At 35.4% G+C, this 14,402-nt stretch overlaps 1 protein-coding gene across 1 annotated transcript in view; it reads left to right on the top strand.

The window, feature by feature from the left end:
- The window catches only part of LOC101405350 (solute carrier organic anion transporter family member 1B3), a 76,601-nt gene that overhangs the window by 43,056 nt on the left and 19,143 nt on the right, over window positions 1-14,402 (top strand). Inside the window, 6 exon segments of the mRNA XM_087441914.1 lie at window positions 767-913; window positions 1,111-1,209; window positions 3,836-4,078; window positions 7,276-7,440; window positions 8,817-9,012; window positions 12,172-12,337. Coding sequence (XP_087298040.1) covers window positions 767-913; window positions 1,111-1,209; window positions 3,836-4,078; window positions 7,276-7,440; window positions 8,817-9,012; window positions 12,172-12,337 — 1,016 coding nt within the window.

The following is a 14,402-nucleotide window of genomic DNA, read 5'->3' as shown; positions in this document are numbered from 1 at the left end:
TATTACACAAATCATGAATTATAATTACAAATTATATTACTAATTAAGAATTTTTCTACCTATTATATAGAAAAGGTTAAAAAGAAATGAGATAGAGGAAAAAGACACCTTTGATGTATTGATGGGAGTATATAAATTTCTAACTCTTTTTGGAGATTAATTTTCAGTAAAGAATAAAAAACATGCATATACACTTAAATCAACAATTCTACTTTTACTGATTTATCTTAAGAAGATAATTAGGAATGTGCACAAAGGTTTATTGATGATCATAGCCATGGCATCCCTGTTTAACAGAATAAAAAATTAAAAATATTTTCTGAGTGAAAAGGAAGAGATTGATTAAATAAATTATGAAACTTTTATTCAGCCCACTCCTATGTAGTGATATAAATCTTAATAACATGTGGAAATTGTCATGCTATGATGTTAAGTGTAAAAGTAAATTATAATATGAACTTGACATTTACGTATATAATGTATGTAAAGAATATTATTCATATTTTTATGTGAACTAAAAAAGTGAAGATATATACAAACATTCGAAGTGGGTTTTTTTGGTGTGAGGTGGCATTATAGATAATTTTTGCTTGTTTTCTTTGTGCTTTCCTATATTTTCAAATTTTGTAAAGTGAATATAAACTGTTCTTATAATTAGAAAAAAGCAAAATTCTTAAGTGGAATAATTAAAAAGTTAAAGTAGTTGAGTTTCTAATAGGAATGTTAAAATTAATGTTTAAAATAAAACAGTATCGTGTCTACATAGGTCCTGGAAAGGAATCTGGGTCATATGCATGGGTATATGTCCTAATGGGCAATATGCTTCGTGGAATTGGGGAAACTCCCATAGGACCCTTGGGGATTTCTTACCTGGATGATTTTGCAGAAGAAGGACATTCTTCTGTTTATTTAGGTAACGTACAGAAAATGCTAGATTATATGATTACTTTCTCTGGCTCAACCCTTGAAATAATAGTATTCCTAAATTCATTCCTTTACTTATTAAAAAAATTATTTGGAAATGTATTATGTAACGTTACTTTAAAAAACATATTGAATAGGAGTCGTGTATTTTTGGCATCTGATAAAATTGTTTTATAATATTCTCAGGTAGTCTGAATGCAATAGCAATGATTGGTCCGGTGACTGGCTTCATCCTGGGATCTCAGTTTGCTAAACTGTGGGTGGATGTTGGATATGTAGACCTGAGTAAGTACAATCAGAACAAGGTGACATGATAAGGCTTTCAAGTACAGAACACCATTCTTCCAAATAATTGAATTTACTCTTTCAAAAGTCCTTTGCTATTTGTCAAAAGTTACAAATAGGAAATAAACGTATTAATAATCAGAATAAAAACAACTACACCAGGCTTTTACAACTAGGCATGAAATAAGAAAATTTTAACAAACTTGCTTTAGATTACTTCATTGAAAACAATGGCAAACTAATTGCAGGCCTCTCAGTGTGCCCTGTAATATCACTTCTCTGTGTTTACCCTTGGAAAACTTTCTTTCCCTTTTTTATTTGCATAGTTCTTAAAGTGTCTTCCAAAATGTGGCTCCTCTTCAGAGAAGCCTTAATTTACCAGCCCCTATTGGCGCAAAGTGCCCCTATTAATCACCAAGAGCAAGCCTTTATTGTAGCCCTTATCATACTGAGCTGTAAATATTTGTGCACTTACTTGCCATCTCCTTTGGAACATAACAGGATCGTATCTGTCTTAACATCTAATACATAATTAGTATTTCTGAATAAACAAATCTGATTTTCTATCTCACTAGGACTTCAATAGATCTCCAAGGAGATCAAAGGATTCATTTATGAAAGTGAGTGGACACCACAGTAGGCCACAAACTTGAAAGTGTTTTATAATATAAAGCTAAAGCAAGTACCTGATGAAATGTTTTATATCTTCTATTTCGGACATGTGAATTAGTGAAGGTCCACATTCTGTACATTTCTACTCATTCACCTCCAGGTTCATCCTTGTTTTTATCACTAGAAGTACAGAAATAAATGGTTAAAGTCTTTAGGATGATAGTTTTATAACCTTTTTTCTATAGTCACAAGTCACTACTCATGGTATTTTAGAATTCTGGGTGATTTACATCCCTACCACTGAATGTTTAGACCTTATTACACCTTCTTTTCTTCAGTCATGAGCAGGACGTAAACATATTACCAGGTACACTTCGGCAAACTCCAGTGCCTGGAGGAGCCAAGGAGATAACTTAAGTGAGTACGGAGCATTGAATGTGGTGGTTACACTGGAAAGAACTGGTGGTGCTGAACTGCCCTCTCCACACACTCAAAAGCACATGTACTACTCAGCCTCAACCTGTTCTTTTCATGCAGAAATGTGGGTCCAGCCTTGATAAGATCTTCTGGTTGGTTTCCAAGAAAATCCAGAAATCCAGATTTTTATGTAGAATTTTCTAATTTTTGAGATAGCGTGTGAGCCAAGGAAAACACTTTGGCATGCCATGTCTAGCTAGGTTATGACCTCTAGTTCCTATGTGAGGACCAGTGATAAAACAGGAAGCAAGTTATCAAAATGATGCTGTTGACAGTGAAGAAACATTTAGCACTTAGATGGAATCACTGATTTCACCAATCATTTCTTGAAGTCTGTCTGAGTTGCTGATTATAGAACAGTATGATCATGTAAATCAATTTTAAACCTAGATCTGTACATACTTGAAAATCACTTCAATAAATAGAATGAATAACTTGTTTCTATATAGTTTTAAATCAAGTCAATATTTTCTCATGTTAATGAGTTTTCTTATAGACCAAGGAGTAATGGCACCATTATCGTGCTTCAAACTTCTATGCTGTGTATGTGTGTTGTGCTTTCTTATTTTCTTAGAATGTTTATTTTATACTTGCTGAAATAGCTCATTTATACTTGTTTAGATATAGTATTTACATATCACTCATGCATGCTTTAAAGAAAAACATAACTGTAATAAAATGGTTAAATTATTGCTAAAATTTAGAGTCCAACTCTTCTAGGTCACTTTTTTTGTTGTTGTTGTTGATAAAGATTAGCCCTGAGCTAACACCTGTTGCCAGTCCTCCTCTTTCTGCTGAGAAAGATTAGCCCTGAGCTAACATCCATGCCTATCTTCCTCTACTTTACATTGGACACCACCACAGCATGGCTTCATAAGCAGTGTGTAGGTCCAGGGCCAGGATCCAAACCAGCAAACGCCAGGACGCCAAAGCGGAGCGTGCGAACCTGACCACTGCGACATCGGGCCGACCTAGGTCACTTTTAAACTCAGATTTTCGTTGTGTGTGTATCTTCACCAATATCATCCTCTGTGCTGTCAGAGTTAGATGTGCAAGTTTCTGGAAAAAAAACAGAAGTCTCACTATTGGCTCTGAGAATTTCGTGCAAACTGCCTTAAATTTCACTGCTGGTGCTTTCCTGACCTCGGCAAATGCTGCCAATAGAAGTTTTCAGACAATAATGAGGATTCATACGACTTCCATTCTTGGTCCTTAATAGTTTGCAAGGTTAAATTGTCAATAATGGCAGCTGTCCAGTCATGTCACTAGAAAAGCCACCAACTTCACACAGGCTCAGCAGTGACAACAATGTCATGACTGATTCTTGGACAACAGTAATTGTCAGATGTCGTTAAATGCTAGACATCCTGATTTCAGAGGTGACAAAGTGTGAAAAAAAGAAAATAGTGTCTTAGAATTGATGAAATATAGTTTACTTTCTTCATCTGTGGAGGATGGCAATCATTGCCATTATTGCCCAGGATTTATTGCATTCCAAAATGATTTTTGACTAGCTTCTTCTAATTCTTTCTTCTAGGCCGTATCAGAATAACTCCTAAGGACTCTCGCTGGGTTGGTGCTTGGTGGCTCGGTTTCCTTGTGGCTGGACTATTATCCATTATTTCTTCCATACCATTCTTTTTCTTGCCCAAAAGTCTGGATAAACCACAGAAAGAAAGGAAAATTTCAGTATGTACGCGTATGCTTAAAACAAATGAGGAAAGAAGACAAATGGCTAATTTGACCAACCCTGGGCAAAAAATTACTGGAAATATAACTGGTAAGTATTTCACATTGATAGTCAATTTGGAATTGTTAATCCCAGTAAAAGGGAGGAGTGAGTATTCCAAACTAATAAGTCATACCCAACCAACTGCAGTTAGCTTTCTCCTGCACTAAATTTAGCTGAATTATTTTTCTAAGATTTCTATTAAAATTAGTAAATATTTTCTGAACACATACCAACTCTCTGAAGAGAGGATGATTAGGTTTGTGGTCTTTAGCCGGGAGAAACAAAAGGCTAAAAATATATGTTACTCATAAACCAAAGAGCATATATTCATTTTAAAATTATACAGTGTAAATTATGAGAGTTAAAAGGACTGTAATATTTCATTCGTTCATTCATTTACTCGTTCATTCACAAATAGTACCAGGCCCTATAATATGCTCTGGTAATAGAATATTCCCTCTATTTTTCAAGAATTTACAACCCAGTGGGTTGTACCAAGAAATATATAGACAATTTCAATACAGTGTTTAAGTACTATGGTAAAGTTAATATAAGGAATTATGAATGCCTATAATTTGGGCAACTTCACTCTTTTTAGGTGGAGAGAAGGAGTAAGGAGAAGGAAGTCAGAGGAAGTTTCTCTCTAGATAATTGGCGTAAGATTATTTTCTTGGTAATTATATAGAAAAAATTTTGCTTGCCTAAATATTTAAACGTGAAATAGAAGCAACAGTGGTAGTCAAGATTATCAGTCAATCATGTGAATAGGGATCCTCCCATTTGATAGTGCCTCCCCTTTCACACGTCAGCCCTGAGGGCCAGTCAAGACCAGTCTAGGAGCAATAACCTGGAGAAGGATCCAGCAGCAGCCAGAGCAAGACAGCGGAAGCCATGAGGTGTTAACAGCGCCGTTTTCAGATTGCGCAGAGATGGTGGGGGAGTAAAAGTCAAAGCAGAGCAATGCCGAAACCCTTGGCGACATTTGCAAGTTGAAGTTGAAGTGACAGCACAGTTTCAGTTCTTCCACTCATTCATTTCATCGTTACTTTCTCCTCCCCCTCGCTCTACTCTAAAAGCAAGGATGTGCTGGAGCAAGCTTGAGTTGGCTCATGAGAGAGGACTGTTCAATCTTCAGCTACCCTGGTCGCTTGAAATTGGCCATGGTGGGAGAATTGACTACCATTTATTACCACAGAAATTGGGAAATACTACAAATCAGGCCCTGTTTCCCCAAGAGTCAGTTGTTAAACATTTACCAGAGCGTCACTGACTTACAAGTTTTTGAAATTCAAAATAGCATACCAAGCATACACTAAAACTAACATACCAAGAATTTTCATTTGGTCTATGCTACTTTTCCGCTGTACCAAATTAAATCCATAAAAAGGAATGGATTGTCTAAACCCATAAAGAACATGGTTGACTGTGAGGCGGAAAAGAATGGAGAGAATAATGAAGACGCAAAAACAGGACAATTGTAAGCCTCATTTATATTATCAACTGTATTTGTAGAATAACGACCAGAATAGTAAAGAGGTCCTTAATTATATGCTATTAGGAATGGATGAAATAACTAAGAACATTTAGTTAGAAAAAAGACAATATTGGATTTGCTCTATAAGTTCTTGAGTAGAAATAAGACTAACTGATTTGAAAGAAATAAAAATTTCAGTTCATTACAAAAACAATTGGTAAACAATGAGAATTGTCCAAAAATGAAGCAAATTTCTTTCTGAGTTAGTCAGCTTAATGTCACTTGAGTTGTTCTTTGATCCAATTATAGGATCCACGATGCGTCCGATAGTGGATCATGATTGTGTGGAAGTTCAGACTAGATAACATCCAAGTTCCCACCCACCTCAAAAATTCAATGATTTGGTGAACCCATATGCTCCATTTCCTTTAATCAGATCTCACAACTCACTTAAAATGCCTCACAAGACAGTGGTCCTTCCTCATTAGGAAGTCCCCTGGGGAGAAGTTGGGCGTTTTGGTCAAACGATTTTAAATGTTATTTATTCCTGCTATAAATTTCCTTACCTCTTCTTTTTATCTCTTCTATGCCCTTTGCCCTAACTCTCTTTTATTCTTATTATAACTCTCTTTTCTTCTTATTATAAGCAGATGAAACTGTTTCTTAGTTGCCACTGGATAGAGGGCTTAGTTCTGACCATATCTAATTGAAATGTTGAGAGATCTATAGAGCCAGATCTTTCCAAGTCCATACCATTCATCTTTTAATAACCATATCTGGTTCTGTCTTGCTAGACTCTGATACTTCCTACTGTTTTTCTAAGTAGTTCCTTTCACTTTTAGCTCTGATTAGAGTTTATTGACCTGCTGATCACACACCCAGATCACATAATTCTTGTCATAGACAGAAGTTACGAATTTGTTACACACCTATTTGTAGGCACAGGTTCTTGTACTATTATTGTGATAATGTCACTTGAGACACAACATCATTATCCTCTGCCTCTCCTTGCACCTTAAGAAGGGTAATTTCTAACTGACAGATTTACTGAGACTGTATTTTATGGTAGAAAAAGCTGTATACCAGGTACCAGGAAACAAGAGATCTGAACCCTGGTACTAAATTGATCTTTATGATTTTTCAACCTTAGTCTTCTTATTTCTGTGAGCTTTGGATTATGCTATCTTAATGGCAAATTTTTACTTAATAATTATATTATTAATATAATTATATTATTATTAAGTACTAACAAGTAAGAGACATTACATGTCTTAATCAATTTTGTTTCTTGAACACCTAACATATTGCCTGGTACCCAATGGAAAACCAAATATTTGTTGAATGAATGATTAAGTGAATTAATGATGTATGCAATTGTACAGTAGAGTGCTAATAACCAAATATGAAGTGAACAAACCAAGCTGCAAAACAGTATGTGTGTATGATCCCATTTTGGGGTAAAATGAACTAACTAATTAAATGTGGTATTAATAATATCCATTCTTTTCAGGCTCACAGTCAACCATGCTCCTTATGGGTTTAGACAATCCACTCCTTTTTATGGATTTAGTTTGGTACAGTGGAAACATATGGAATAAATGGAAGGAATATACAAAAAACTGTGGAGAGTAGGATTGCAGGGTCCTGTGACTTTCTGTGTTAAGAGTTTACGTAATTTCAAATCTTATGTAACTTATTTTTATAAGATTAAAATAGTAATAGATGTTTAAGCTGCATTATAATATTTTCTTTATTTTTATGTTTATTATAGGTTTCATCGAGTCCTTGAAAAGCATCCTTACCAATCCCCTATATGTTATAGTATTGGTTTTGATGTGGCTACAAATCAGCAGCTTTATTGGTGCTGTTACTTATGCCTTCAAATACGTGGAACAGCAGTATGGTCAGTCCGCATCTGAGACTAACATTTTGTTTGGTAAGACACGTCGTTTATGTTTGCTCGATAAGCAATATTCCCAAGTAATTGATTTCCAATTGACTTTTTGTTGTGAAGGCAATTTCATATCTTAAGAAATGTAATTTCCATTTATTCTTTTGTAAGTCTTATCAAACATGTCAATCTTGTGATATCATCATTGTTCTGCATTTGAAGTTGCATCTCATGTCATTTTTGAGATGAATTCCTGAAGGAAAAGGGGCCTGTAAATGAAATATTTAGACATGGTATCTGCATAATTGGATCTTATAATTTAGTGCTGAGGTCCTGAGACAAATCCTTTTGTAATGTAATTATTATAATTCCATAATTGATGGACTTTGAATCAGGACCCAGCTACTTGCAAAAGATAGGACATTGATGTTTCCCAAGGAAAAATCAATTTTAACTCATCGATGATATCTACATAATTCAAAACAAATATTATATTTTAGAGAGGTTTTTTGCTACATTATTTCCAATGACATATTGAGACTTGCTTATGAGGGAAAGGTTTTCTTATATCATTCTTCCCCTACTGCCAGTACAACATAAGATTCTTAAGAGGAGGATATTTTACTATTATTATTATATTCTTAAGAATGTACATTATCTTATACAGTGCCCAGCACATTGTAGAAACTCAATAAATATTTGATACATTAAACTGAACTTATCAAGTGATATGCAAGTAGGTTGTAAGCAAACCAGAAAATAATTCTGTATGATGCTCTCATTGAACTTCAGATAAAAATTTAAACTGTAAAAGTTAAATTTGACTCCTAATAAGGTTCTTATCCTGAATTTTTTGTTAGAGCGGTCTTCATCTTTAACAACTCTTGCAGGACAATGAAATGAAAAAGTTATAAGAAGGATCAATGATTTTTGACACCATATATAGGCCTGTTTAACATCTCAGAGTATATGTGTGTTTGGAAGAAAAAAGAAGAGATGTTAATTCTAAACTCCTGGGCAAATTTGGAGTGTGTTTTTAAGGATTGGAACTCTTCATTTTGAGGAGATGTAAAGGATTTTAGGTGGTAGAATGAAAGTCTCATAAGTAGGAATAAGTGATGTTTTGTTGTTGTTTTTCGGGAAAAAAAAGCACCTCATAGAAACAGTCTGTTCAGACATACAAATATTCTCAGTAATTGCCTTTTGTTTGCAGTTGGGAAAACCAAACCCTCAGCATTGGCAGGAAGAAATTATTTTTGTCTCTCCCATATGGTACACTAATCCCCTACCTCCATTCTGCCAGCCTTCTACTTAAGAAGTAATAAAATTAGATGAATTTGATTGATACACACTGTTTCGTATGTAAACACATTTCAGAATAATCATATTTATATAATTACAATATTTTCTCTTACTTCTAGGGATGGTAGCCATACTGACTATTGCAATTGGAATGTTCACAGGAGGATATATCATTAAAAAATTCAAATTTACTTTGCTTGGATTTGCCAAATTTTCATTTTTTACCAATTTGGTGGCCTTCACATTTCACCTATTAAATTATGCGCTAGTCTGTGAAAGCAAATCAGTTGCCGGCCTAACCTTGACCTATGATGGGTGTGTATACATCAATTGCATAATGTGTAAACTCTACAATGTAGAAGACTCCGTAAAGAAAACATGGCAGATGATAGCAATTTTAACTAAACTTTCTTTTAGTTGAGAGAAATTTCATCTTACAAATTCTTAAAACATCCATTTCTTAAGATCTCATAAAGTTCTCTTTTTATTCCTTCCTTAAAGAAAAGCAACACAGATTGTAACAATAATAACTATCGTTTATGGGTGCCTACTACGAGTGACGGGTACTTTTATCCTCATTTTATAGATAGAGAAAGCAAGGCTTAAAGAGATACACAGATTCGATGGCTAGCGATGTTAAGATTCTGATTCAAATTTGGGGTTTTTGACTCCAAAACTCTTACTCTCAACCACCAGAATCTTGGATGGATCGTGAGAAGAATATAAACAACACTTTCCAAAAATGACTGATCAATCTTTTTCTATGGTTAATTTTGATATTTTACAACTACCTTTGTAAGAAAACACTTCCTTACATTGTGCTGAATTCTCCTCTTCTGCAAGCTTATAGTATGTCTTTTGGTTTTGTCATAATTAGAAGTAAAATTAATAAGTATCCCATATATAATTATATATTAGACCCTAGAAAACCTTTTCCATTATTATGAAGTATTGTGAAGTATTCCTAGTACTATGGTCTCTACCTTAGATTAAAGGCAAGATTCCTGTGCAGATTTCTTACCATCTCCTGACTATAGCTATCAACTGAAGCTTAGAAACATTCACATTTAAGCAACAAAGAAAGATTCTTAGGTCACAGCTCAGTAATCATGCTCCTTAGTGCTGCTTATCGTTGGCTCTGAGCTGTTAAACTCTGGATCCTATGAGGTGTCAATTTTAACTTGTCAAATCTTCCCATATTTTCTTACCTAAATATCATCCTATTCTTGGAGACTTGCCAACTTAGCCTTGAATTATCTCCTTGCTTCCTCCTAATCTTGACTGTTGTTGATTATTCCTATCCACCATCACCCACTCTGGTAAATCAAAATACAGAGTACCTAGAATATTGAACTTTACAGGTAAAAGAATCTTGGAGATCGTGCAGCCCAACTCTTTTAAATCCTTCCTCTCCATTAATTGAGAGCCAGAGAAACTGACTTCTTTGAAGTCATACAATGACTCTAGACTGATGCTATACCAACCACATTGTTAGTTCCAAGGGCCCCCTGGGTGTCAGGGCAGGCTTTAGCCTAAAGCCAATTCCCTGAAAACAAGTAAAGTAGCTGTACCATCTATTTAAAAGAAGGCAGCTAGAGTTCTATGGGATTTTTTTTTCATTCAGTAAAATTTTACTGAACGCCTCCTTAAGGCGAAGAAGATTTATAGGATACATCAGTGCCCTTGTGGTACTCATAGCCTAATGATAGCAAATAACAGAATTAGTGTATTCAGCATTTGTGAAATGCTAGTCACTGGGGTAAGTTTTTAAAGTATGAATTAGCACAGAGCTTCTCAGTATGTGGTCTGAGGGTCTGTAGGGGTTCCTCAGACCTTCTCAGAGGGTCAACAAATTCTAAACTATTTTTATAATAATACCAAGATGATATTTGCCTTTTTCATTCTCATTTTCTTAAGAGTATATAGTGATATTTTCTAATGCTACAGATATGTGATGACAACATCAGTCTGATGGCTAATGACATGTGTGCTTCTGTATTCTCATGTATTAAAATTTTCTTAGTATTAATTTCTAATAGAGTATATGTCAATAGATTTACCCTACTTGAACAGAAAATCTTTGAAGCCCTCAAGACTTTTTAAAGAGTATGAAGGGCTGCTGAGAACAAAAAGTTTGAGCACTGCCAAATAATTTTTTTCCAGAAAAACTCTTATGAGGTTGATGTTATAATCTATGACTTAAAAATGGCAAAACTGATTTTAGAAAGAGTAGTCACATTGCTGTGAAGTAGCAGAACTATGTGAACATAAGAGTATCTGATTGGAATATCTGGACTTGGTCATTAGTCGTTATGTCCCCCCACCCCCCATCATACGTCCTCAAGCAGAATTAGGTATCAGATGCTTTTTAGTAAAATTATTGATAATAGAATTTCTGAATCTATTTTTTTCTTCCTTAGGTAAATTACTTTCTCATTTAAAGATAATTCCTCAATCTTCAATTATTATAAATATTTTTACCGAAAACAAAAGAATAATTTTAAAAATCTATAAGCAGAAAATTAATCATACAAATAATCTGTTTTGTAATTTTAGCCATGTTATAAGATTATATTTTATAAATATAACCATGTTTACAGTAAATCATTATAAAATACGTTGTAGTTTTATTTAAAAAGTATATGGAGTTTTCCTAGTCTTTATCAACTGATTCTTTTATTCTTGATTTTTAAAAATTGATCCTTAGGGGTTCTGCCTTGATCGTATCAAATACTTTTCTGATGTAGTTAAAATATAGATTTCTAAATTCAACCTAGGCAAATAACATTCACAGATTCATGGGACTTACAGTGAGCTGGGAGGAACCTTAGTCTAAAGTCATTACCTTACTGAAGAGTAACTGAGTCTCACAAACATGAAGTGACTTATTTAATGAGAAATTTCTTGATAGAATCACAAAGACATCTTGTCTAAGTCTTACCTATCCTCTTTGGCTTCTTCTTTTTGAGGGGCGGGGGCAGCGAAGATCAGCCCTGAACCAACATCTGTTGCCAATCCTCCTCTTTTTGCTGAGGAAGACTGGCCCTGGGCTAACATCCGTGCCCATCTTCCTCCATTTTATATGGGACGTTGCCACAGCATGGCTTGACAAGCGGTGCATCGATGTGCGCTGGGATCCCAACCCCGGGTCACCCCAGCGGAGCGTGCGCACTTAACCGCTACACCACCAGGCCGGACCCTGTGGTTTCTTTTCTATGATTTACATTTTCTTGGTCGTAAATCATGTCTGGGTAAACACGGAGGGTGAAAAAGTTAACAAACACCAAAAAATTTTAGCCATGTTGGTGTCATCACTCATCCAATTTCTCTATCCAATTAAAGGACACTCTCCCTTATTTCTCCTCTCTCCTCCTCTTCCCTTCCCTCTTTTCTCTTCTCTTCCCCTCCTCCTCTTCCTCCTCCTTCTTCTTTCTCTGTCTCTCTTTCTGATGTATATCTATCATGTATTTTCAGAATTAGTCCAGTGGCATCTCATATAAATGTACCACTCTCTTATTGCAACTCAGACTGCAATTGTGATCAAAATCAGTGGGAACCAGTCTGTGGGGACAATGGAATCACTTACATCTCACCTTGTCTAGCAGGATGCAAATCTTCAAGTGGCAATAAAAAGCCAATAGTGAGTATTAGTTTTTACTTCCTCTCCTCTCCTTAATCAAAATTGCAGATTTGATTTAACAATTACTTATCAAATCTTTCTGTAAATAACTAAGGTCTCCAGTAAAATGATAAGAGAAAAGGACTCCTAATATTGTCTGTCGTTGTGACAGCTGTCATTTTGTATAAACAGAGCCTCATACAAAATCATGCTTGGGACACAAACAGGTTTTCCTGCTGCTTGAGTTCTCATTTGAGATTATTCTCACGTTTTCCCCTTTAGTTTATAAGAATATGACCTTTTGGAGTTTAACTGTGTTTAGGATCTCTAGGGAGCACCTCATTTGACTAAAGGATATAATTTCCGTTAAGTTGGAGGTACCTTACCTTTCATAAGTTAGGGAAAATTCCTGACTTGGCTCCTTGTCAGCACTACCTGCCTTCCAGGACAGCAATCAATATGCAATTTTGCATATAGATTCTGACGAGTTTATCTCTAGACTCATTACCTCTTGACTTGCCAAGAAATTAATCAAGGCTTCATGCTCACTTGACTGACCAATTCTTGCCTTCCAGTTTTGATTTCCCCAAGGCTGGCACTTCTCCCACCCAGATTAACTTCGTATTTCTGCTTACCTATTGCTAACATCCCCCATAGAAATGCCAACTGCTTCTTTACTCAAAATATTCCCTTTCATGCAAACTATGGGTTCTCCCAGTATGGTGTTCTCTATTCTACCTCCAATCCACTGAATATCTCACAAAGTTGGGGAGCCATTTCCTGGACCCTTTTCCTATCACTAACTTTGGCAATATAATCAGCTATGATCATTGGTCTCTACCATATACCTCTGTCTTTGATTTTCCAGCTTTTTCCATCTTTCTCTTCTCCATAGTCCTACTAACTGTATTATTGAAGGGCACTGACAACTTTGAAGAATAAAGCACCTAGATTCTACGACGCTGGGCCATAAATTTGTACAAATATGGCCCAAGGACTATACTTAAAAACCCACATGTCATATTCATGACGATAGTGCCTTTCACTGAGAGTGCCCCACTTAATCCATGGTCCCACTTTGCCCATCAGCGAAGGCCTGGAAGACACATGATGTTAGAATCCTAAAGAGAGCTCTGTCTGCTGTGGAGACATCATCTTCTTAATACTGGCAATGACTATACCATTTGGGGGCTACTGGGGACTTCTTTTATCAAATACTCAGTAATAAATCATCCCTTTTTAATCACTGAAAATAATGTTCTTTGTACCGATGTTTGGTTTTATTGGCCAGTAGGATTGCTACATAAAGGATTCCTCCAAATTATTCCTAGTGAAAAGTAAAGCTTGGTCATCAGATAAGTATGGATTCAAATTGTTCCTCAATTCTCTTTCAATAATCATTCTTTAGCACGAACAAGTTCGAAATTCCCTTAAACCTTAGTTTAGACTAGATTCAGAACAAAATTTGTTAGAGTCACCTATTTACTACATAGAATGTCTGCCAAATTAAATCTCTAAAATCATTTGTTCCTAAGTTTTCCCTTTCCATGCTCTAACTATTAGGGTATTCTGTTGTGTTGAACGTCTCTGGTAACAACATCATCTACCATGTAATCTGTCATTATGCTCTGGGATGTTGTGTTTGCTGGCCAAAGTAGAATTACAGCACCCCTGCCTGGCTCCTTTTCCCTGGGACTCTGCCCCCTCTGATCGGTAGCTCTAGTCCCAGGTTTTGGCCCCTCCCAAACTACTATATTTTCTGGATTCCCTGGGTAATCCCTCCCCAAGGAAAGTTCCTGACACTTACTGTTAAAGAGCATAAGTAAGCGTGCTATGGAACGTAAACGTGAGTGGGAGAGAAATAGCAAAAGGAATTTATATTAATGTAAAAATTATATACAGAGTTTCAGACACTAATTTCTTCTATTCTTTTCTATGTTTTAAATGAGGAAGGAATTAAATGTTAACAATGAATTGCATTTTCTTGTCTAGAAAAGAACACAGAAAATTATTTTGCCTTTCAACTATTAAGCAACTGTATTTTTAGACGGTTTTCTTTAAAAACTGTAAATATTTTAGCTTGAAT

This window comes from Ceratotherium simum, chromosome 17 (genome assembly GCF_057802395.1).
Source record: "Ceratotherium simum simum isolate JZ-2026a chromosome 17, ASM5780239v1, whole genome shotgun sequence".
Lineage (NCBI taxonomy): Eukaryota > Metazoa > Chordata > Mammalia > Perissodactyla > Rhinocerotidae > Ceratotherium > Ceratotherium simum.
Note: the sequence above shows the minus strand (reverse complement) of the source record. Positions and strands in the feature narration are given on the sequence as shown.